Source organism: Mercurialis annua, linkage group LG6, assembly GCF_937616625.2.
Source record: "Mercurialis annua linkage group LG6, ddMerAnnu1.2, whole genome shotgun sequence".
Lineage (NCBI taxonomy): Eukaryota > Viridiplantae > Streptophyta > Magnoliopsida > Malpighiales > Euphorbiaceae > Mercurialis > Mercurialis annua.
The window spans coordinates 2,486,237-2,511,367 of NC_065575.1; the positions used below are offsets into that span (position 1 = coordinate 2,486,237).

Below are 25,131 nucleotides of genomic sequence, written 5' to 3' on the forward strand. Positions count from 1 at the left end.
CAGTATGAGGTATTAACAAAATAAATCCCAACATTTTACCTTTTTAGCGATTTAAAACATTACGAAAAATTTTTTAACCTTTTCAATTTTTTCATTTTGTAGCCTTATCCCGAATTTCAGCCATTTCGTCATCTTTTTTAGACTATAGAGTGCAAAAATGCGAAAGATTGAATTTTGTTTGCAAATATTCCTAAAAAGTTGACAGTTTAAGATTTAATTTGCAATTTAATGCAAGATAAATGATTTAATTTGCATTTAACCAAGATAAAAGGCTTCCTGTATTCTGAAGAATAAGAACAACTTTCTATTCAAGAGTATAATTTAAATTCCATCTTATACAATCATTATCATTATAAGATATATAACTCAGCCTAACCTACTGTGACAAAAATACACACAGGAACACAAATAAATGATATTAACCCCCCTATCCCAATTAAAAGAAGAAAAAAACAATCAAATAAATGATAGAGCTGAATAATACACTCGTCTGCTTTTGATCCGACATTCAACAACAGCGGCACAAACAAAAATTATCTCGATTTGTGATGCAGTGTAGCACAAAAACGAGATGAAATGTCTCTTCCCAGCAATGAACACTCTCTATCGACTCATTTCTCTTTTTTAGCCAAGGACTCTCCTTTGTACTCACTACCTGCGGTAACTACAAAACCCGCTCCAACCTGGAACCGAGCATTATAAATACAAAGAACATAAGTGTGTGCTTGTTTGTGCACGCATGAAGGGAGAAAGAGAGGGATTACCTGACAGTCTTTCAGTACAGCTCGCTCTAGTAGCTGTACATTACTGCAAATTACGGAACCTTGAATCGAGCAGCCATCTCCAACCGTAACGTGGTTCATGATGACTGAATTAACTACCTGTAACAACAGCAAAGAGGAATCTTAAAAAGAATAGAGGCAGAAAAACGCCAGTTTTCTCTTCAGATTTACTACTGCGACAAGGCCAGGCATATATGCCAACATACATTTTGGACCTGTTTGGTTCAGCTGTGAATGTTACTGATGTGAGCTATTGGAGCTGTTAAATCCAATAGCCGACAGCCTATATAGCACGGACACCGGAAAACTGGACAATTGGACACTGAAAAAAAGGTGTTATTCTAAGGTTTGCTATCCTAAAAAATGAAGTTTCGTATCCGAAACGCCAATTTTTTTGATTGAATGAAGCGTCCGTGCTACTTAGCCTACAACAGCGTCTCGAACAACTCCACTTTCAAGTTTTTATTTCAAGATTGATCAGCGACTAACCTCTAAATCAAACATGGCAAATATCTTTTTTAGTACATCAATGCCATCATAAATACTTCATAACCTTGAAAGATTTAGAAATAATCATAACCTTCACATTGGAACCTATTCGGCAATGAGGACCAATAACCGATCGCTTCACACTACACTTGTCACCCATCTGTGAACCTTCCCCTAGCATACAATGCGGCCCCACCTACAGCCATCAAAATACTCTTTAAGTATAATATATTTTTTTGGATTGGAAAATGCAAGTCCATTAAGATATGAAACCAACCTGCCATTACATGTCCATTCAAATTAAACAAGCCTACCATACCAAATTTCAAATCAAAAATTAATTTGAATCATTTTAGAAAAACAGACTCACAGTAGTTTTTGAACCAAGCTGTGCTGAGGGATGGATGATGTTGTTATGAGCAGAAAATGAATATCCTGACAGATGATTTGCCTCACCTATGACCTGATTTAATATTCATAAAAATTTCAGCCGAATCAAAAGAGCTGTCAGGATAGAGAAAAAGAAAGTTTAAATATGGCGGAAGACCTTTGGCTGCAAAAACTCACATCTCTGTTAATATCACTAAATGCTTGAATAGAATCCAAGCGTGCACAGTATTTGCTATTGCTAGCAATGTAAGCACAGCATTTATGAGTTCTTCGACGAGGACCGGAACCATCATAACCCGATGCATAAAATTCATGAAAGCTTGGCGTAGATGCATTGGTCAGCATTTGAGATACTGCCGCTCGGTTCTGTATACTAGTCTTACTGTCTCCATTTTCTTCTGCTTGTGGTGTGCCATTTAATAAGACTTCCGATCTCTGATATACATAAATAATTTGAACCACTCAAAGTTCTAAACCAGTGTTTTAAACACCAAACCGGTGTGGCCACCGGTTCAGCCGGTTTACTCACCTGCTCAACCGCCAGTTCAGTCAGATTATTCCGGTTCAATCCGGTCCAATTGGACCAAATTCCCAGTTCTTTAGGTTATATGGACCGGACAGCTGGTCAGTTCCCGGCTGAACCGGCCAGACAGGTCACTGTTGTAAACAGTTACACTCCTACCAGAAATAATGCAGCAAGAGAGGTTTAATTAGACTTACCAGCTGGCTTCTAACAAGATAAGGCAGCACATCCTGTTTTAAGCATTGAAATTTGTCTTTTTCATTTAAAACTTCTTGCAGAACGGACCTGAAAAAACCAAGAAAAATATGAGGATAATCGACACCTGATGGAAACAATATGAACCCAGGACACCTGAAAAAAAACAAACCTCTTGAATGCATACATATGAGTATCCACAAGATCAGACCGTATCTCCATCTAATGAAAATATAAGAGGAATATTAGAGTAAGAAGCAAGTAGAATACACATGTTTTGTTTGATGAGCATTCAAACAACGAAGTATGAGCATCCATAGTTTCACTACCTGTTATAAAAAAAATACAAAAAAGATCGCAGATAATAAAAAATAGCTTTTTACCAAAATGATTATGAAGCAAACAAATGTTATTGGAAACTAACACATGTCCTTCAGACAGACAAAGCATAAAAGTTAAATACTTTTCAGGAAGTGCACAGAGGAAAATGAACGAAATATTTCAACTGATGCATATAAAAACTAGCCCTTAAATAGGTCTAAATTTGAAGCATTTGATTAAAAATTCATAAAAAAATTAGCATGACGTGATTTTGAGTATATTATATGCTGCCAATTGCTGAATAATTAGCAAGAGAGGGGCCAGATAATTCACAACCTGTCCAACTGCACGAAGAATACTCTTTTGAATTCGAATGTCTTTATCAACTTCTGCTCCTGCATAAAGTTTCAAATATGGACAAATCAAAAGATAAAAACTCCAAATAACACGTTACACACCCAAAATTACCAACCAGTTGCAATATGTAACAGAAACTGCTTAGTCTGGTCGAGCCCAATGATGTTGTATCGTCTTGGTTTCTTTATTTTGTCTTTTACAGCAGAGGATCCCGACTCAGCAGGTCCACCAGCAGGAGCAGAACAAAGCGTTACAGTTACTACTGCATCATGCCGTCTATGAGCAGCTGCAACCGCACCAGGAGGAATATCAGAAACAAGATCACCACTCACAACCTGCAAAAAGATGCACCACCTGTGTAAATAAATATTGTTGATATTTCGGAGAACTACACAAAAAAAAAAAAGAACTTGACTGCTAACCAAAATATCTTTAGCGATCAAGTGGTGTGCAATGGCTCGAAGTGCACCAGCTGTTCCAACATCTTCAGGAACAGCAGCAACCTGCATTTTTATTTGTTGATCAAAAAAATTGTTCAAATGGGGAAAAATGAAGATGAGTACCATCTAAGTGCCTCATGATCATCTGTCTAATGAAGAGCCAGAGCAGATATAGCTTTTTTTTTGAATCACACTGTTCATTAAGTCATGTACACTTAAAAGAGATGAGATTTTGAAAATAGATGAAACTGCTACTGTCTACTTCCTTCCGAGGAATAGAAAAAATGCAGAACTGCAAATATTTGGTGGTGGGTGGCTCTAACAATACATACGGAGCTGTCTTAAAGAAGACTTTCACATGTCCCAATAGCAATAATTTCTACCTTAGCAATAAAACAATAATTTCTACTGTATTTTCTGAGTCATTATTCAAGATTTTAGAGTCTGTTTTTTCCTCTCTGTTTCTAATAAAAATTGGACCAAAATAATGTCCCAACGAAAAAAAAACCTTCAGTTTTTGCACACTGCACAGTAGTCAACTAGTAATACTAGTAACATCCCGTCATACTGCTAGTGCTAGGTTAAGAGGTTGCACGGAGTTACTTGCGCAAACGTAAAACCCTAAAACCGGTTAGTTATTCCATCCTAATGATGAAAAAAAAAATCCAGCATCGGATTCGTTAAATTGCACCTTCAAACAAATGATTTGTCGCCTCCGAATAAAATTAAATAAGTACCTCAACATGTAAACGATCGGCATAAGCACCTGATATCCAACCGCCGACACGAAGAGCTGCGTCCTGCCCTTCAACCACCTAATGAAACAAAAGTTCAGAAAAACCTAAAAACCCTTAAAGAACCAAACTTTTAAGTAAGGTTCTAATAATTATGAATACTCCAAGAGGCCAAGATGCAAACTTTTCAGTTTACACCATCACTCTAATCCAATTCCACTACTTTTTTTACATAAACAAAAACCAACCAAATTATAATTAAGGTGGGTGACAATTAACGAATAATTTACCAAATTAAAAAAGAAAACATACCACAATAAGGTCCTTGAGATTACTAAGTTCCAATTGCTCCAAAACATAAGAGAGAACAGGTTTATTAGCCACTGGAAGCAGGGCTTTCGGGGCTTCCTGCATTCAAATTAAATCAAGAATTAGCTTAATAATAAAAAATTAATGCTCTTGTAATTGAAAATTAATTAAAGATTAATGATTTGAAAAGAACCCACCTTGGAGACTAAAGGAGCCAGTTTTTTTGAAGTGCCACCGGCTAAAACTACTACTTGAAAATCCATTGAATTATTATTATTATGAGAAACAAATTTCTAGAGAAACCCAGTGATTGAATAGGGTTTTTAAACTATTTTTTTCAATATGGGTTTTGCCTTGTTTTTTTATTTATTTATGAAAGTGCACAATAGAAAAACAAAGAGAAGGAGATGCAGAGCGGTGGAGTTGTGCTATTTAAGTCTTGAATTCCTAAATTTTCCTATTTAGCTCAATTTCGCCCTTAAATACAAAATATATCAATAGAGGAGAGATTTTTAGGTAGCGTGGACTAAGCCTATAACATAATGACACGTCATTAAAATGATGGCAATCTTGTAAATTCGTTTATTATTTATTTACACATTTGAATAGTAATATTACAAGATTGCCATCATTTTAATGATGTGTCATTATGTGATAGGCTTAGTCCACGGATGACGTGGTGGACTGAGTCTATCTAAAAATTTCTCTCAATAGAGTTGATTTAACACATATATAATTAAATCTTAAAAATGGAAACCCGAAAAATATACTCCAGTAATTATCGAATGAATCCCAATTATAAGACGACATCTTGAATAAATAAATCCCTTGTGATAGATTAAACTGTAATTCTATGTTTTAACGAAGAATACATAGATGAGTACGATTCGGATCCACAATTTATTTAAATTAAGAGAACTTCTTACCAACTAGGCTAATAATCCGCCGCGATCCCTGACTTTAGGGGTACTCTACAATAAACTCCTTGATCTAAAAAAACGATCAGTAAACCCCCTAATTTTTATGGCAGCGTCAGCTAAACTCCTTTTGGACGAAAATACCCCTGACACTGTTTTTTTTTGTCAACTGACATTCAAAAAAAAAATCTGACGGTGCCACGTCAGCGAAATACCTTAAAAATTTCAAACACCCAAAATACCCCTAATTTTAATATAGAGAAAAAACAAAAAAAAAAACAAACAAATCAACTCAATCTAATCTAAACCACTCGGTTAACCCAACAACCGACCCAACCACCATCGCCACCCAACCACTCCAGAAAAATTTTCGGTTATCTTCGCCGAGATGACCGGAAAAATTTCCGGTCATCCCCAATGTCAAGAACAGATCTGTTCCTCAAGGAACAGATCTGTTCTTGAAGGTCCAGGCCTGTTCTTCGTTGAAGAACAGCCTCCAACGAAGAACCGATCCAGGCCTGGACCTGTTCTTCATTGAAGAACAGCTCAGTTGGCCGAAAAAAAATTCGGCCATGGCAGAGGCGGGTGGTGGTGGCCAGAGAAGAGTGGGGTGGTGGGTGGCGGTTAGGGTGAAGGGGTTTGGTTGGATTTTATTGGTTTAGATTTGATTGGATTGTTTTTAGATTGGGTTGAGTTGGGTTGGGTGTTTTAGGGATATTTTGGGTGTTTTAATTTTTTTAGGATTTTTTGATGACGTGCCGCCAGTTTTTTTTAAATGTCAGTAGACCAAAAAAGACGGTGTCAGGGGTATTTTCGTCCAAAATGAGTTTAGCTAATGTCACTATAAAAATTAGGGGGTTTAGCTGACGCCGCTATAAAAATCAGGAGATTTATTGATCGTGTTTTTAGATCAGGGGGTTTGTTGTAAGGTATCCTTAAAATCAGGGCCCGGCGGATTATTTGCCTACCAACTAACATACACCCTAAAATTTATATTACTAACTGTTAAGTCTTAACTAGGACCATAACCACTTAATATTTTTCCTTTTCTCCAATTGAAGTTGTTAAAAAAACTATTTTATTTCATTGAGACATCCAAAACAAGAAAATATTTATTTTGCTGTCTAAATTTGGTACATAAATTAATTAATGCAAAATTTATGGGTTTAAAAGAGAAACATCTTGAATGTGATATTTTAACTCGTTTTATCCATTCAAATGAAATGTTAAAAAATAATTGAAGCATTTTATACATATTGGAGTTGATGTGATAAAAAATTATTGAACAATTTGAATTAAAGAGATAATACAAACAAAAAATCCAAATTCAAGATGTTTTTTTACAAAGGCAAAAATGTTGTCCTAATTGATTTTTTTTATTACCAAATTTAGAGTGTAAAATGAACTTTTATCGTCTGAAATAGTAAATAAAAAAGGTTCCTAATTTAAAAATTAGTACTATCTAATTTCTTAATTAATACATTAAAGCAATATGGGGATGTAGCTCAAATGGTAGAGCGCTCGCTTTGCATGCGAGAGGTACAGGGTTCGATACCCTGCATCTCCAATTTTTTCATATTTAACTTTTAGCTACAATATTTTTAAAAACAATATGAACAAAATATTAATAATATTAATTCTCTGTTTATATTATTTTTATTTTATTTACAATACACATAATAAAACTTTTTATGAGCGCCTGCATTGTACTCTATTAAAATCTTTATATTAATATTATACTTTATATGTTAAACCTGTATTTCTTCAATAAAAAGTGATTTTTTTTATACTCCCTCCGTCCCACTCTAATTGACAAAATATGGAGTTTTTGGTGTCCCATTCTAATTGACAAAACTAACTTAACTATAATTTTATCTTTTAATTTTCCATCTTTACCCTCATCTTTTTATGGAAAAATGGTGAATATTTAATGAGAATTTGACTAAGATACTAATAGCATTAATTAGCTCCATTATCAATAGAAGGGTATAGAAGTAACTATGTATGTCATTTATTAGTTTGTATTGGTTATTGTAATTTAGTTATTTTGTCAATTAAAGTGGGACGGAGGGAGTAATTTTCTTCTCAAACAAATTATACTATTTAAAATCATTTAGAAAACTTTAAAGAGTAATTATTCTAAAAAATAATAATCCCACATCATAGAATTCGACCATAAAATTTATTTTGCCTAATTACACCTGAAAATTGCCATCATACTTTTTTAATTTCGTTATCCACTTTTTAACTATTAAATTTATTTCTCTCAAAATTAAAATATTAAAGATATTAAAAAAATAGGCCAATCAACGACCTATATGAGCTACTTATCGTAAACGTCAACAAAACAGCACATGTTACATACACTGATCATTTTGTCTCCTACCAAAACGACATCAATAGGCGCACATTAGCCTTAATCACGCCAATCTATACCGCTAACTACGCTCGCCATTTAACATTCCACAGCCACACAAGCGGCGCGTCGAATCACCTCAGGCAAATCAGGTCCTCTGCTCCACTCTCCACCGCCACAATCATAAACCAAAACCAATCCTTCCCTTAAACCCCTAACATTTCTTCCACTCCTCCTCAATAAATCATCAATGCACCCGGCTACTTGAATTAACACCACCTTGTTCTCCACTCCGACGAAGCTGAACCTCACCGTACTATCGAGTCTAACTTGCGCCGGTAATGGCGGACTCTTAATTCTACTCCACTCTCCGAATCCCTTTCCGCCGTTCACGCGCCTCCGCGCCTCGAATCTCCAAAATGACAATTCCACCGCATGGCTTGCTAATATATACACGTATCCCGCCGCCTCACAAGCTGCCACAACACAACCGCCACCGGGAATCGCTCTACTTCTAAGCCATACGGACGCTTCCACGTCGTATAAATCCATCGAGCTAGCGTACACATGCGCCGCCTCTCCGCCGACATTACCGGCGCGTGAGAATTCATTTCCATTACCAATTTTAAGCCCACCAATTATATAAAACACGCCGTCAGAAACTGCGCCAATGCACCCAAATCGCTTTCTAGGCGCGTGAGTGACGACTCTCCATGTATCACTATCCGGGTCATACTCTTCAACGGCAGTACCACCCGGTGAACCACCACCGGCGACGTAGATTTTTCCGGCGAAAGTTGCAGTAGCAAATTTTTTACGTGGATAAGTAATGGGAGATTTGTCTGATAATTTACAACTCCACGTATCATAACAGAAAAATAATCCATTACGACAAATAATAAAGATTCTTGATCCAACGGCGCACATTCGTGCATGAACAATATTATTATTATTATTTAACTCTATAAATCTAATCGGAAGACAAGTAGTGAACTTCCATGAATTTTCTTGGAAGCGGAGAGAGGCGGCGAAGAGGGTAGAGCTGGAGGAGGAGAAGGCGAAGATAGTGGGGTGGAGGAGGTTATGGGAGCGGCGGAGGAGGAGGAAAGAAGGGGAGCGGAGGAGGGAAGACCAACGGCGGCAGACGGCGGAGATGGGAGGGAGAGAAGAGGAGGAGACTCTTGAGAGGCACTCTAAAAGAAGGTCGTCGGGTAGAGAGGAGAGAGTGGTGGCGGTGGAGGTGGCGGCGGAGGCGGTGGTGAGTGTGTGGATGGGATTTGGGGAGAGGTAAGTGGGAGTGTCGTGTGGATTTGGTAAGCAAGATTTGATTAGCCATGAAAAATGGCGAGAGTTGCAGCTTTCAGACATGTGAAAGAAAATAAAGATAAATGAAAGAGAGAGATTGGCTGTGAAGGAAGGACTTTTGTTGATTAAAAATGAATTTAATAGAATCAAATTATGTTATCTTATAGTACTATACAATACTACTATTAGACTAGAATAGATTTTGAACTAGATTTCATCTTTTTACTTTTTAGACATTTTAGTTTTAGAATATAATTCCCTCACGTTCATGTAAATTTTAAAAAAAGTAAAGTTCACGATTTACACTATTCATTATAAAAGGAATAGTATAAATCAATTTAATTAAAATTGTATTTTTTTTATTTTTTTAATAAATGTTAGTAGATATTAAAATTGAGTAAAAAGACCAAATCGTAGTTAGAAATAAAAGTGGAAAACCGTATTATATTATTTCCAAACAAACAAAATAAAAGTGTGAACTATGAGATATGTGGAAGACCTGAAAATAACTTGCTCTATTTCTTATTAACTAGTGTCGATTATTAATGAGATATAGTTTAGAAACCACGCCAGGTTAAACTATTCCGCGCAAGCTAAAAGATTTTCATTCTCAAATGAAAAAAAAAAAATATATTTGGAAAAGGTGTAAAAATGAACTTAATGCTTATTGTGATTCTTACTAAGCCATTATTAGAAAATATCAAGTGCGGAAAAAAAACCCTAGCCGTCTCTCTCTTTGAGAAACCTCTTAAACCCTAGTAAGTTTTCTTTTTTTTTGTCATTTGGGAGGTGATTTTTGGCCATTCTTGGCCTAAAATCACCTCCCTAATCTCTCATATTCAGTCTATTTAGCTTTCTTCATAGTTTTTATCTTTAATTTTGAATAAAATTTCTTTTTTGGCCATTTATGGTCTAGATCTAGAAATTATTTTTTATTCTAGTATCTTAATTTCATTAGATCTGATCTAATCGAAATTAAGAATAGTTTATTTTCATCGTTAGAGATGAAATTGTTTTTTGCGATGCAAGCGACTTGGATCTCTAAAACAATTAGAGCCACCGTCTTACGACGGATTTCATCAAAAATTGGTATGTTTTGCGTCAATATCGATGATGTCTTTAATGTTCAAGAGAAGAGATATGTCACAGAAGATGTGATCAAAGACTTTAACGATGAAGTTATAGCTGCTAGCTGTAGCAGTCGTGCGATTAAAGGTAGTAATATCATGGCGAGCGAAGCTAATCTAATTCCCTTTATTTTAAAGGTTGTAATGGATGTCTTCAACAACAACTCTTTGCTTTGTAATATTATCAGTTTGATAGCACATGACTACTTTAGCTTAATTGAGATGTATAAATGTTGTTTTAATAGAAAATCTCATGTGGTAGCATATGATTATTTTAGTTTATCTAATTGGTTGGGGCATGTCCCTCCGATTATCAAATTCTATGTATTGGTTGATCAATCAGCTTTTGATTAATAGAACTTTTTATCTCAAAAAAAAACTAAGCCATTATTAGATAATTTTTGAATCTCAATTATAACCTAAATTATAATAAAATTTATATTTAATCACATCAGTTGACGAGAATATATACTTGATTGGGGGATTTTCTTTTTGTGATGGTATGATTTAATTTCACAATTGCAATTTTCTTATGACACTTTGATTTTTATACTTTATGACATTGATAAGTTAAGAAATTTTCTTAAAATTTTTCATTGTTTTTGAACTTATTTCTGGGTTAAAAATAAATCATTATAAGAGTGTTTTGATAGGTCTTAATGTGAATTTCCGGGATCTCACTTGGGCTTCCAATATCATCGGCTGCAAATGTGATGTTTTTCCCACTAAGTATCTTGGCTTAGCTTTTGCTAGTTGGAGCATTTCATTGGGTACTTGAAACCATGCTGTTCAAGGTTCAAATTAAAATTGGCATTGTGGAAAAATTATCTTTTATTTCCTATAGGAAGGTTAGTGCTTATTAAATCAGTTTTCTTTAGTATACAAATTTACAATATGTCCATTTCCATTATGTTTACAAGTGTTCAGAATGAATTACAATCTTATGTGAAGCGATTTTATAGAAGGTACTACTACTAATCGGTTTTTTTTTTGTATAGCTTCTTAAGATTCCATTTAGAGAAATTATAGTGAAGATGGTCTAGGAATATATAATTTTGAATTTGGAACCAAAATTTATTGTTTAAAGGAATTTAGAAATTAAAAAAAAAATAACCTGACTCATTATGATCTTCAGTTATTTCTTCTTGTTCTCAAATGAAAACTTAGGATTCTTTCAATAATGCGAAAGTCAACTATTTTATCTTTTGTGTATTAAGGGTATTTATAAGCGATCTTTTACTAATACAAATGCTTGTAATACTTATTTATCCAAGGCGAGTTTTCATATTAACAATGTTGAATTTGTTTTTTTTTGGAATGATAAATGGCATGTCCAGGGGGTGCCTGCAGCTGTCTTTTCGTGGCTTTACAATTTATCTCGCCAAAAGCAGGCTTCAGTTGCTTAGTTGACAAGGGAAACTTGGATTTGAATGCGTTATCTGAGGTTAATTGAGCAAGTGTGATCAGTTGGTTATTAGGTACAAGTAGCAGAATGAAGTAATGTGGAATGCGGGAAGGGAGGGGTTCACTTCCGGCAGCTATACAAATTTAATCCGGGATTCGATCAACAACTGCAAACCTTTTACAAGGGTATGAAATTCGTGCTCTCCGCCTTGCATTCAATTCTTTATTTTAACTTGCCTTCACGAGCGGATCGTTTCCTTGCATTTTCTTCCAATACGAAATATTATTACGGTGGACTATGCAAAATGTTCTATTTTTACGGTTTTTTGGTAACCCAAGACCACATTCTTCTTCATTGCGCAAATAGTTTAGGATATAATTTTTTAAGTGATTGTTTTGCTTTTGGTAATGACAAGGAGCTTCGATAATTTCTTAATTTAATTGAGGATGATGATTCGAAATTGGCAAAACAAAAAACTTTAGTATTCTCTTTAGGAAAACATTGTCCAAAGTATTTGCACAACACTTGAATTTTTAGGAAGAAAGATTCTGATATGACGGAACTTGTCTTCAAATGCTTTTATAGGGTTGTTCTTTTTATTACAAATGTTATAACTCTAAATTTGCTTTTTCTAACATGAATTTTTATAAAAATTCAAAATGTATTATGTTCGCTTGATTTTTTTTTTTTAAAGTCACAATCTCTAGTATGTAACTTTGTATGTGTCATTTTTTGTAAGTACATTTTTGAGTTGGGAGTTTTTGCAACTCCTCGTCGTCTTTTAATATATTTTTATTCATAAAAAAATATTATATCTCTATATTCATGAAAAGTATTCAACAAAGATACTCATATTTATGCTCAAATTGATAAACATTTTTTTTGTATAGGTAATGTTTCATTTTCTTTCCTATCATGTATGGAATTTTGTTCTATTTAATATCAAGCTTATATTTTGGAATAAAAAGTAGAAGCTAATTTTAATTTTTTAGAATATTTGAAATTGATATATTCAATTGGAGAATTATTGATTATATTTATAACTAAGAAAATTAAAATTGCATGAATACAAAAATATGAAGCTAATTAATCAAATTACCATATGTAAAAAACATATTAAATTATAAAATCATCATAAATTAAATTAAAGTACCATACATATAATAGAGGAAATTACACCCTATGACTCATATTCTATAAAGTCATACATTAGTGACTCATAAATAATTTTTATGCAACAATCTCTCATTATCTTTTTAAGTGTTTTCATTTATACCTCATTATAATATTAGCCCCTTTTTACCCTTATTCCTTAGTAATTGAGCTGCAGAACAATTCCTCCAACCCCATTAAATATAACTGGAACAGTTGTCATCGTTATTTCTAAAATTAGATCTAATTATTTCATGGTGACCGGAAATTTCATGATTCTGACGACGAAGATGGCGGTGGAAATAACAAATGCCGACAAAATGCGCTATCAAATTAAGAGACAGATGATCAATGAATTAACCACCGCCTGCGATCGATGTTTATGGTTCAACAATCGTCGGCGACTGCCGCAAATGTAATAGAGCGACGAAGGAGGAACGGCGGGCCTCCGCCGACGGAGGAAGGAGACAACGGTCGTCCTAAATGGTCTATGCTCCGACGTCCGATGTGTATGCTCCAAAAACCGATGACTATTGTTGTACCGGTGCTAAGGAAGTCTTGGAATTGCTAATGTTCATATTTATTTTCACTATTTTCCTTTTTTTTTTGCATTTTAGACTCTGGGTTCTTCTCTTTTCTTGAATTGGTGATGATTTATATCAATATTAAAGCAATACATTGGAAAGCATATTAACAAAATTTGGTTATCTTTTGTTTGGTTCACACATGGAATCAGTGACTTTCCTTGCCTGCAAATTAATGTGTAGATTTGAATGTTTTGAGGCAAGTATGTATTGTTTGGATGATGCAGCCTTTTGTGAATAAATAGAAAATAATTTTTCTATTGTTTTTGAAAATATAGATTGATACAAATCAATTTAATAATTTTGAAGTAATTATAGCTTGGAAACTTCTTTCACTGTCTATGCAGATCTCACGTATTGTTTTAATGGTATTCATATTAGTTAGTTGGCACCATAGTTGAAGCAAATTTGAGACAAAATGTTAAATTTCTTGACTTTATATATTAGTTTTCTTTTGATTTTATGTATTGAGTTTGAGATTGGCATTTTATTCTTATAGTGTGTATATGTGATTAGTAATTTTCTATGTATAAATTCTATATAAAGTGGATGTAAATTTAAAGTAAATTCGACGTAAATTTAATATAAATTAGATGTCAATTTAATGTAAATTATACGTCAACTCAATGCAAACTAAATTTACATCTTATTTTCTTCTTTTTGTGTAAATTTTGCTCATTAATGTTTAGAGTTCTGAATCTGTTGTATTTAGAGTTTTGATCATTTTCTATACAATGTCGACAAGTGCCGATTTCGATTTTTTTCACGAGTTCTCTTTGATTATTGAAACTAAAAATAAACTAAATATCAACCAGAAATCAATGAAAAAGCAACTGAAAATCAACTTAATATCAACCAAAAATCAACTAGAAATCAACTAGAAATCAACCAAAAATCAACTATAAATCAACCAAAAATCAACTAAAAATCAACTTAACAACCAAAAATCAATCAGAAATCAACTAAAAATCAACCAAATGTCAAAAAATTGACCTTTCATTTTCAAAGCTACTATTATCAATTTTCCCTCCTTAATGTTGACAAACGTCGATTTCGACTGTTTTGACGAGTTCGCTTTTTGTTGAAGCTCTTATTTTATGATTTTACCAAATGTTAAATATGAACCGAATGTCAACTAAAAATCAATCGAATGTCAACTTAAAATCAACCGAATATTAATAATATAATTTAGTTAACTAAAATTTCTGATAAAGATTTCCTTAAAAATTTCTCGTAATTTAGATACTAATTTTAATGGAAAGCAATTTGAATTTTGGTGGAAAAAGTAAATGCATTTCATTTTACTTACGTCTCAACTGAATGTTAAAACGTCAAAAGGTCAAAAAAGCTAATATTTGGAATTAACAATACAAAGCAATGAAAAGGCAAACTAAACTAAAAAAAACCAAATATTCACTCACTCAACAATGAATCGTCTCCTCCTCTCCTTCACCCTCTTCATTTTTCTCTCCATTAATTCTAATTTCTCAAGTAAACTCTTTCATTCCAATTTTTAATCTTTAATCACTAATTTTTTATTAATTGCAGATGTTAATCCAATTTCCTACAAATTCATCAACTAATGCTGTTACACCGTATGGCCTGAACTCCTACCCGCCGCTACCTCCCCACAACCTTCTACCATCGGCTTCACTCTCAAACACGAAAAATAAAAATCTGTTTCCATTCCACCATTCTGGTCGGGTCGGTTATAGGCGAGAACTCACTGTTCTTGAGATTCTTACGGTTCTCATGTCTTACTGCCGATTGTGGCTCCGGTAAGCTCGAGTGCGGCGGAAGCGACGTTATTCCACCGACGACTTTGGCTGAGTAACTGTAAACGCCGCCGGAGGTTTGTATTTCTACAAAGTTAGCTTAGTCGACGATTATATAATCTCCCGATGCTTGCGATTCCAAATAAAGCTACTGACGGAAGTTGTTGTGCTGCCGGCCGTTTGATTTTTTTTTTTTTACAGTAGCCGGCTGTTTGATTGACCTAAAAGAAAGAAGAAGATGATTTGAGATTTGGCTGCGTGTTGGAAATAAGGGGGGTATAATTGTCCTACTTTGACACTAAATCAACTTGTTTTGGATTTTGAGGTACTAATGCAAAGTTTTATTTTATATTGAGAGATTTTTGTATATTTTTAATATGTGATGTATTTATGAAAACTAAAGGACTTTTTGAGGGATTTGTGTGCTTAGCCCCATATAATATCATGTAAGAAAAAAACTGAAGGCCCATAAATAGAACAGGCCCAGTACAATTCGCCTCTCTATCTAACGGCTAGAAAAATCCAAAAACAGGAGAGCGTGAACAAAACCAAATAATTACCGTTAGATTCATAAAAATCCAACGGTCAAAAGTGAATAAAAAATAAGACCGTTGGAGCTACTAGTATTCGCGTCTCTTCAAAAGGAAGATTCATAACATTCTCTTCACTCTTCCTCTACAAAACCCAAAAACAACTCAGAAACCAGACACTCAAGTTCTAGAGAGAGACACTCAAGTTCTAGAGAGAGAAAGTTTTAGTGAGAGAAACATTTTGAAGAGACGGTGGCTATCGTTGAATTTGAAGAAGAATTAGGAGAGGCGCGTTTAAGTAGTCTTCTCCCGGAGTTCTTGTCGGTGCTCTTTTTTAAAGTGTTTGGTAATAATAAAACTCAAGAACTGGACTCTGAAATGGCGTCTGAAGCTGTTGTTCCTCGTCAACAGCTTAGAGGTAAAATAACTTTTTCTTGGTTTTTGATTCTATTTTGTTTAATTCTTTGACGGGTTTCTTTAATTTTCATGAATTGTTTGTGGGTTTTTTGTGGGTATTTTCTTATTTTTTTGATCGTTTAGTTTGCAATTTGATTAAATGGTTTACTTTTTTTTTGTTGGGTTTCTTTTGATTTTGATGATTTCTGTACTTGGGTTTTCATTTGATTCATGTAATTGATTTTGATTGATTATAAAGATTATATCTTTTGTTTCTTTAATGATTTTTATGTAGTTTGAATTTTTTTGATCTTGATTGAATTTCTGTATTTGAATCTAAAAACTTTGGAATGTGCAAAAATTTGTGTAAGATAATTTGTTTTCTAGATGTTTGTTTTTTTAAGGTTTAAAGATTGTGTCTTTTTTTTGTTCTTTAATTCTTGTTCTTTAAGATCATGAATGAAGTTTTTATGATTATTTCATGTTTGATATATGTTTTGGTGTTGTGTAATTTTAGGAGAAGTAAAGCAGAAGAATATTGTTGGAAATGGAAGGAACAATAGAAGGGTTCTTCAAGATATTGGTAATTTGGTGAATGATCGCGCCGTGGTAGGGAAGGTAAAAGAATTAGAATGAATTTGTATATATAGAATGAGATTTTAGATTGAGTTTCTTTAAGTTATTGTTCAAATTTGCAGAAACCAATCAAAGATGGTGGGAATGGGAAGAAACCTGTGGCAGTAAAAGCAGTTCATGTGCCCGAGTCAGTGATTGTGATTAGCTCTGATGAAGAATCTGAAAACAGTAAACCAATTAGCAAAAGAATCCCTTCTAAAGATTGTCCTGCAAGGAAAGAAATCAAAACCCTCACTTCAATTTTAAATGCCAGAAGCAAGGTAAGCGGGCCAAGCCGAGCCGTTTTTTGTGTGTTTTGGTTTGTTGGATTGCGACTATAACTTGATTTGTTTGGTTGGTCGGTTGATTTCAGGCTGCTGCTGCTGCCTGCGGAGTTGTTAAAAAGCCAGAAAGGTGCTTATTGGTGGATATTGATGCAAGTGATGTGGATAATGAATTGGCTGAAGTTGAATATGTTGATGATATCTACAAGTACTACAAGGAAACAGAAGTAAACAACATTTGCATCTGCCTCTATCTTTGTTTTGGTGTTTTTATATTTATTTTCTGATAAACATATTTATCGTTTTCTGTTTCATTGTTTTCCCATTTCCATAGCATACGCACTATTGATGCATTGATTTTTGCAGGCTGATGGTTGTGTTCATGACTACATGAGTTTGCAGCCAGATATTAATGCGAAAATGAGATCAATTCTAGTTGACTGGTTGATTGAAGTTCATCTGAAATTCGAACTCATGCCCGAAACTCTGTACCTGGCTTTAAATATAATCGACCGGTTTCTAGCAGTGAAGGCTGTGGTAAGAAGGGAACTTCAATTGGTTGGCATCAGTTCAATGCTCATTGCTTGCAAGTATGAAGAGATATGGGCACCAGAGGTTAGTTGTATGCTATGTATTTTTCACTTCGATATGAGATTTCTGTTAGCTTTCAAGATGGCATTCTAAATTCTGAAAATCTGCAGGTTAACGACTTCATTTGCATATCGGATAATGCTTATATCAGAGAACAAATTCTAGTTATGGAAAAAGCTATTTTGGGGAAGTTGGAATGGTATTTAACTGTTCCTACCCCATATGTCTTCCTTCTTCGATTTATCAAAGCCTCTCTTCCAGCTGATAAAGAGGTACTAATACGACAATCTCTTTATCTTAAATTATATCCATTGAGAAAAGACGAGTTTTAATTGTACAGCATTATCAAACATAGTTGGATTGCGATGAACTGACTAGTTTTTAAATGTTGTATAGATGGAGAATATGTCGTTTTTCCTGGCTGAACTTGGGCTGATGCAGTATCAAGTGGCGAGTGTGTATGCTCCCTCGCTCATTGCTGCATCGGCTGTGTATGGTGCTCGTTGTACTCTCGATAAGAGACCATTTTGGACGCGAACTCTAAAGCATCACACTGGCTACACCGAAGATACGTTAAGGTGAGTTTGTTTTACTTACATTGATCATAACAACTGTTTGCTTAATTTCCCCAGTTATAATGATAATTATTCTGTTTGTTTTTTGTGGCAGGGATTGCGCAAAGCTTCTGGTTAAGTTTCATTCAGCAGCTGCTGAAAGCAAGCTCAAGGCAGTACATAAGAAATTCTCAAGCGAAAAACGTGGAGCTGTGGCTCTTCTTAGCCCTGCCAAATGCTTTTCTGAATAATCCTGAAGAACTTGCTAGAATTCTGGGAAGATCATATTTTTTGTATAGGGGAAGATCATGTTTCTGTCATGATCTGTAGTTATCTTTTTTTTTTGTTAATCTTTAATTTTTTTAAGCTTTGTGAGATTAGTGATTGATTTTGTGGGGATAGGCTGATTTGATTGTAATCAGTTCAACTTTTCTAAAGTTGTTTACTGAGGATTAATTGATTTTGAAGAATTTAATTTGTGATAGTAGTAATCTGATTTCAACTATTACATTTCATCAGTTGCTTTGCCTCACTATGAAAATTCAATTAATTTTGGAGAATGTTCATAATTTGATAATCCTAATTTTCTCATTGCACAGCACTTAAACTTCAGAATATCATAACTTTGATAATCACATTTTCTTAATTGAAAAAAATTTCGATACAAAATTACAAGAATGTGTTTTCTTCCTCGATTCAGCATTAAGAGGTAAAAGATTTCATCAAGCAACAGTTAAATTCTCATCCAACAGCACTTAAACTTCAAAATATCATAACTTTGATAATCACATTTTTTTAATTGAAAAAATTTTCGATACAAAATTACGAGAATGTATTTTTTTCCTCAATTCAGCATTAAGAAGTAAAAGATTTCATCAAGCAACATTTAAACTTTTTATTAAAAATACACTCGGACACGCAAATTATTTATAACACAATTAGCAAACTTTACAAAAGATACAGGGAATTTATTTGATTAGTACAATTTCATAAGCCCCTTTTATTTCATACTGCTTATAGCCCGAGTCCTAATCTTTTAACTTACTTCGCTCACCTTGATCGTAACTCCTCCATTCTGAGCGCTAGTCTTTCGGCCTCCTCCGCTCATTCTAATTCCGTCGTGAGTGCTACTAATCTTTCGACCTGCTTCGCTCACTTTCACCCTAATTCCACTATCCTGATTGCTAATATCCGGACTTTCTTCGTTCACTTTGACCTTCGTTCCGCAGCAGGATTTCTTACCATGAACCCCATATGACGCGCTCTTTCCTATCTCCGGCTTCCTCTCCATAAACTCAGAATTCTCCTTCCAAACCTCCCCGTTTGCATAAACTTCCTTCTTCCAAATCGGAACAGACGCCTTCAAGTCATCAATTATAAACTTACAAGCATCCAACGCATCACCGCGATGAACAGCCGACACTGCAACAAAGACACTAGTTTCTCCAACCGGAACTGATCCCAGTCGATGCGCGACAGCAATAGAGTGAATATCCCAAGATGTTCTAGCAGACGCACATATCGATTTAAGCTCGCGTATCGCCATTGGCACATAAGCTTCGTACCGTAGTTCAACAACCGACTTGTCCTCGAAAGTATCACGAGTTGTCCCGGAAAACGTTGCGATACCACCGGCCTGTGGAGCACTGACATAACTTATGTATTTTGCAAGATCAATAGGGTTATTCTCCTCCAAGATTTCGACTAGAGTTTTATCTTCATTCGCAAGATCAACACGGTTATTCTCCTCCGAGATTTCGACTAGAGTTTTATCTTCATTCGACATAGCTGTTCAACAAACAAGGATCACAGACACAATATAGATCTGTCAAAAGAACAATAATGTATCAATAGAGGTTCATTTTGTCCCTCCAACTTGTCACATAAGATAAAAAGAGTTAAAGTTTGCAGTTTTGGACAAAAACACCCACAATTTATCAATTTATTAGGGCAAATTAGGATGTTTACTGAATTGAATTAAGTTCATACTTACATAATTGAGCTAAATTAGAGCAAAATAAAAGCTTACTGAACATGGAAATTGAGGAATTAGATACCAATTGAAACAAAATTAATGCATTTTTACAGAATTCAAAGAATTTAAAACTTAATAATTTAATCAGACAGAAAAATTGAGAACTAACCTTTTTTTTTTTTTTGCAGAGAACACTGATTCTGCTAATCCACCACTGAATTTGAGGGAAGGAGATAGATTCCATTCCTTGAAAACGATGTCGTATTTTGAAAAGTTAGAAACATTATTGTAAAGAGATAGATTCCATTCCTTGAAACGATGTCGTATGTAAAGTTAGAAGCATTATTGAAAAAACTTAGGCTAATAATCACTCCTGGACCCTCACTTTAGAATCCTTTACAGTAAACTCCCTAAAGTTTCAAAATGAGTAAACTCCCTAAATTTTATGGAGGCGCTCACCATGGCCCTTACGTCTCAAAAAGTCGTTAACTCTGTCAAAAATGATGAGTTGTCAATAAAAAAAAAAAATTAGCGGCGCCACAGCAGCTGACATCTCATCAAAAACCCAAAATACCCTAAAATTCAATTAAAAAAATTAAAAAATTCAAATCCAACCAAACCACTCAACCCTTAAGAGGCACCCACCGCCGCAACCATTTTTTTGGCCACCGTCACCCATCCACTGCCGCCTCCACTGCTAAAGTTCTTTTTCGGCCTCCGTTCTTCATGAAAAACAAATTCAAATCTGGCTATATTCTTTGACGGATCTGTGCCTACGGGACTTAGGAAATTCCAAATTTGTGCTTATTTGAAAAAAATTCCAATTTAATACCTGGGGAGAGACAATGATTGAGAAATTTGCCCAATCATTGTTAATAATTTTTTTTTGAAATGATTGTTAATAAATTTTAAAAACCGTTTTTCTTATTTAGCGTTTTTAAATGTTTTCGTTTTCACTAGTATATACAAGTATTACGAAATGCATAAACAAATTTAAATGATGAACTATATAAAATAATAAGAAATAATAAATAAATTAAAGCTGGAATACAAATTTTACAGTGTCTCAATAAATAAATAACAAAATCATAAAAAGTCTCGATATCTAATTTCTTCTCCAATTGAGTATTCTAATCACAGCTTTGATCCTGTCGACGGTGCCGCATGCCCTCGGTCAGCGTGCGGTACTGTCAGTCGCCCGGCGGGCCCTCGTTGTCGTCATCGTCAATGTTGTATAGATGGAGAATATGTCGTTTTTCCTGGCTGAACTTAGGCTGATGCAGTATCAAGTGGCGAGTGTGTATGCTCCCTCGCTCGTTGCTGCATCGGCTGTGTATGTTCGTTGTAATCTCGATTAGAGACCATTTTGGACACGAACTCTAAAGCATCACACTGGCTACACTGAAGATATGCTAAGGTGAGTTTGTTTTACTAACCTTGATCATAATAACTGTTTGCTTAATTTCCCGATTCAGTTATAATGATAGTTATACTGCTTGTTTTTCGTGGCAGGGATTGCGCAAAGCTTCTGGTAAAGTTTCATTCAGCAGCTGCTGAAAGCAAGCTCAAGGCAGTGCATAAGAAATTCTCAAGCGAAAAACGTGGATCTGTGGCTCTTCTTAGCCCTGCCAAATGCTTTTCTGAATCATCATGAAGAGCTTGCACGAATTCTGGATATGCCTATCTGAATCATCCTGAAGAAGTTGCAAGAATTCCGGGAAGATCGTGTTTTTGTATAGGGGAAGATCATGTTTCTGTCATGATCTGTAGTTATCTGTTTTTCTTGTTCCTTATTTTTTTTAAACTTTGTGAGATTAGCGATTGATTTTGTGCGGATAGGCTAATCTGATTGTAATCAGTTCAACTTTTCTAAAGTTGTATACTGAGGATTAGTTGATTTTGAAGAATTTTATTTGTGATAGTACTAATCTGATTTCATCAAGCAACATTTAAACTTTTAATTCAAATTACACTTGGACACTGGCCAATTATTTATTACACAATGAGGGAACTTTACAAAAGATACAGGGAATTATTTGACTAGTACAATGTCATAAGCCCCTTTCATTTCATACTGCTTATAGCCTGAGTGCTAATCTTTTAACTTACTTCGCTCACCTTGATCGTAATTCCTCCACTCCGAGTGCTAGTCTTTCGGCTTCCTCCGCTCATTCTAATTCCGTCGTGAGTGCTACTAATCCTTCGACCTGCTTCGCTCACTTTCACCCTAATTCCACTATGACCTTCGTTCACTTTGAAAGTATCACGAGTTGTCCCCGAAAACGTTGCGATACCACCGGCCTGTGGAGCACTGACATAGCTTATGTATTTTGCAGGATCAATAGGGTTATTCTCCTCCAAGATTTCGACTAGAGTTTTATTGTCATTCGCAAGATCAATAGCGTTATTCTCCTCCGAGATTTCGACTAGGGTTTTCTCTTCATTCGACATAGTTACAAGGATCACAGACACAATATAAATCTGTCATAAGAACAATAATGTATCAATTTCGTCCCTCCAACTTGTCACAGAAGATCAAAAGAGTTAAAACTTCGCGGTTTTGGACAAAAACACCCATAATTTATCAATTCATACATCAAATTAAGTTCATACTTACATAATTGAGCTAAATTAGAGCAAAATTTAAGATGACTGAACTGGAAATCGAGGAATTAGATACCAATTGAATCAAAATTAAGTATTTTTTTAAATTCTAAAGACTATAAAATTAAAAATTGAATAAAAAAAAAAGATTGAGAACTAACCTTTTTTCAGAGAACACTGATGCTGCTGCTGCTACTGTTGTATTATTGAGTGAGAAATATCCACCATTGAATTTGAGGAGGAGATTGATTCCATTCCTTGAAAACGATGTCGTATCTCGAAAGTTAGTAGCGTTATTGCAAGGGGAATATAAGATGGCTTAAATACAACTTTAGCCCTCCAATTTTGTCTATGAACGATTTTCACTCCAATATTCTGAAGAATTAACTTCAACATCCAACATGCCGTTATCCTGCATATATCTACTTTATTGTTTACCGGAACAAAATACTCGCTTTGCTTCGGAAAAGTAATATAAATTACTAAATAACTAAATAACTAAAATAGTATAGATAAATATTTTATTATCTTACATACAAATTATTTCAGTCATTTAGTAAGAAGTATTTTTTACTATTTTTCATTTTCTTATTTTATTGGTTTGTTTTTCTTTATGAAAGGGAGCTTATTTTTTCTAATGAAAGTTAAAAACAACTTATGAATAAGCGTTGAATAGTATTTTGCCAAAGTCGTTGATTTAATTTCTTCTTCAAAGCATTTTATTTTTATTTTTCAATAATCGATAAACAAAGTGTTTCGTATGCTCTTTAAATATTCTGTTCTATGCCAAATAAATAACCTGAAAATATAAAAAGAACTTAAGTTTACATATTTAATGAATATGTTGAAAAAAAGAGGAAGTGGGTTGTTTAATGTATAAATACGTTAAGTTTTCCTTTCAAGATAAAGTTTATTATGAAAATTCAATTTACAAATAGTGAAAGTTTTTTAAAAAAATCTATATGTTAAGTTGGTTATGAAGAGGTTTGTTTTTTCCGCTCTTCTACAATAAGGGCAATACAATTTTATTGATAAAAAAAGAGATTTCTTTTTATGAATAAAGTTTTATAAAACGCCACTGGCAAAATTCCTCAAATTAAAACTTACGTCAATTAAGACTACGATTTCGAATAAGAAGAAAAGCTACAAGAAGCAAGAGTCCGAATTTTTATATAAATCTAAACCGGAGTATACAAAGAACGGGTGTTTACATTTATAAAAATAAACGACACTATGAAAACCTTTGAAAATCACATCCATTGTTTTTCAAATAAAGACAACAAATAAAAAATGACAAATAAAAATATGATAGACAAATATATAAAAAGAGTCATGTGATATTGACGGTATTTTGTATTTTTTCATGAAGTATATAACTGTGACCGTGCAGTTTATTGTTTTCTCCAGAAGTAGAAAATGGCAAGGGTTATTAAAAGAATTCAAAGACACTTTTCAATGAACAATATTTTCGCCTTCAATTTTATACTATAAATTTATAGATAGGATCATTCTATTTATTAAAATAATTAATTTAACCGCAGTTAGCACGTGTTAAATTAAATCAACTATATATATATATATATATATATATATATATATATATTGTAATTTACAGTTTAATATTTTAAAAATTAAACCATTTAATATTTTATTTCAATTTCATCAATAATTGGAGTCTTTTTTTTTTTGGTTATGAAGAGATTTGTCAATTTCCTCTTTTATTGCAAGATGCCTGAAATGGTTTAATTCAATTTGATCACCACTCTACTCTTCTATATCATAATGATGATTTTTACACACAACTATAATGGAACAATAATAATTTCTTGTACGTGGCATTAAATTATATGTGTGGCCAGACAGTTCACATATCTTGACTTATTGACCTACATTAATTAATTAAACAGAATGTGAAGTTCATAAATTTGGATTGTACAACTAGAGTCGCAATTATAAATAGAAACAACATTTATATAAACAATTTCCTTTTGAAGTATCATATAGAAACAATTTTAAGTTACAGAATTAGTGTTTAATTCATATGTTTTAAGATTAAAATAAAAAATGTTTATCATTCTTCTCTGCAGCAACATATATGGTAATCAATACTCCATTTGCTATATTTTGGTAATCAAATTTTTACTTTGTTGCAATAAGAGATTTTTTTTAATATAAAATTTTACTTACGCTGCGAAGAAAAACAAATAATATGCTTTTTCGTGTGTATTTTTTTAGCTGTATAATCCTTTATGTGTCGTTATTTTAATATATGATCATTCATATATCGTTTTTAATTGTATGATAACCCGTGCATTGTTTTTCTTTTCCAGTAGTTCTACATTGCCACATAAGTAAAATTTCACCTAAAATTAATAAATAACCTCTTGTCAGATTACCAATATATAACAAATGAAACGTTGG

General features: G+C 33.8%; 5 protein-coding genes and 1 non-coding gene across 6 annotated transcripts; 2 read left to right on the forward strand and 4 right to left on the reverse strand.

Moving 5' to 3' along the window:
- Positions 1 to 281: 281 nt before the first annotated feature.
- LOC126653521 (uncharacterized) lies at positions 282 to 4,967 on the reverse strand. Its single transcript, XM_050347426.2, has 13 exons — positions 4,738 to 4,967; positions 4,544 to 4,639; positions 4,235 to 4,312; positions 3,480 to 3,560; positions 3,173 to 3,392; positions 3,037 to 3,095; positions 2,552 to 2,601; positions 2,382 to 2,469; positions 1,839 to 2,096; positions 1,642 to 1,734; positions 1,363 to 1,467; positions 765 to 881; positions 282 to 683 (listed from the first exon to the last, which is right to left on the reverse strand). Exons 1-13 carry the CDS (start codon positions 4,801 to 4,803, stop codon positions 612 to 614), a joined length of 1,383 nt encoding a protein of 460 aa, XP_050203383.1. The 5' UTR covers positions 4,804 to 4,967; the 3' UTR covers positions 282 to 611.
- A 1,984-nt stretch (positions 4,968 to 6,951) lies between these two features.
- TRNAA-UGC (transfer RNA alanine (anticodon UGC)) lies at positions 6,952 to 7,024 on the forward strand. The gene has a single exon. It is a non-coding gene; the product is annotated as a tRNA-Ala (tRNA).
- A 722-nt stretch (positions 7,025 to 7,746) lies between these two features.
- LOC126653732 (F-box/kelch-repeat protein At5g26960) lies at positions 7,747 to 9,252 on the reverse strand. The gene has a single exon (XM_050347663.1). The coding sequence runs from the start codon at positions 9,179 to 9,181 to the stop codon at positions 7,913 to 7,915; it is 1,269 nt and encodes a 422-aa protein (XP_050203620.1). The 5' UTR covers positions 9,182 to 9,252; the 3' UTR covers positions 7,747 to 7,912.
- Positions 9,253 to 15,891: 6,639 nt separating this feature from the next.
- Positions 15,892 to 18,649, forward strand: LOC126686625 (G2/mitotic-specific cyclin S13-7-like). The gene is made up of 8 exons (XM_050380763.2): positions 15,892 to 16,109; positions 16,605 to 16,705; positions 16,786 to 16,983; positions 17,076 to 17,213; positions 17,353 to 17,601; positions 17,688 to 17,849; positions 17,974 to 18,155; positions 18,247 to 18,649. Exons 1-8 carry the CDS (start codon positions 16,070 to 16,072, stop codon positions 18,380 to 18,382), a joined length of 1,206 nt encoding a protein of 401 aa, XP_050236720.1. The 5' UTR covers positions 15,892 to 16,069; the 3' UTR covers positions 18,383 to 18,649.
- A 352-nt stretch (positions 18,650 to 19,001) lies between these two features.
- Positions 19,002 to 20,205, reverse strand: LOC126686626 (molybdopterin synthase catalytic subunit-like). The gene has a single exon (XM_050380764.2). The coding sequence runs from the start codon at positions 19,915 to 19,917 to the stop codon at positions 19,168 to 19,170; it is 750 nt and encodes a 249-aa protein (XP_050236721.1). The 5' UTR covers positions 19,918 to 20,205; the 3' UTR covers positions 19,002 to 19,167.
- Positions 20,206 to 22,039: 1,834 nt separating this feature from the next.
- On the reverse strand, positions 22,040 to 23,000 carry LOC126686627 (molybdopterin synthase catalytic subunit-like). Its single transcript, XM_050380765.2, has 2 exons — positions 22,872 to 23,000; positions 22,040 to 22,587 (listed from the first exon to the last, which is right to left on the reverse strand). The coding sequence occupies exon 2, from the start codon at positions 22,555 to 22,557 to the stop codon at positions 22,207 to 22,209; it is 351 nt and encodes a 116-aa protein (XP_050236722.1). The 5' UTR covers positions 22,558 to 22,587; positions 22,872 to 23,000; the 3' UTR covers positions 22,040 to 22,206.
- Positions 23,001 to 25,131: the final 2,131 nt, after the last annotated feature.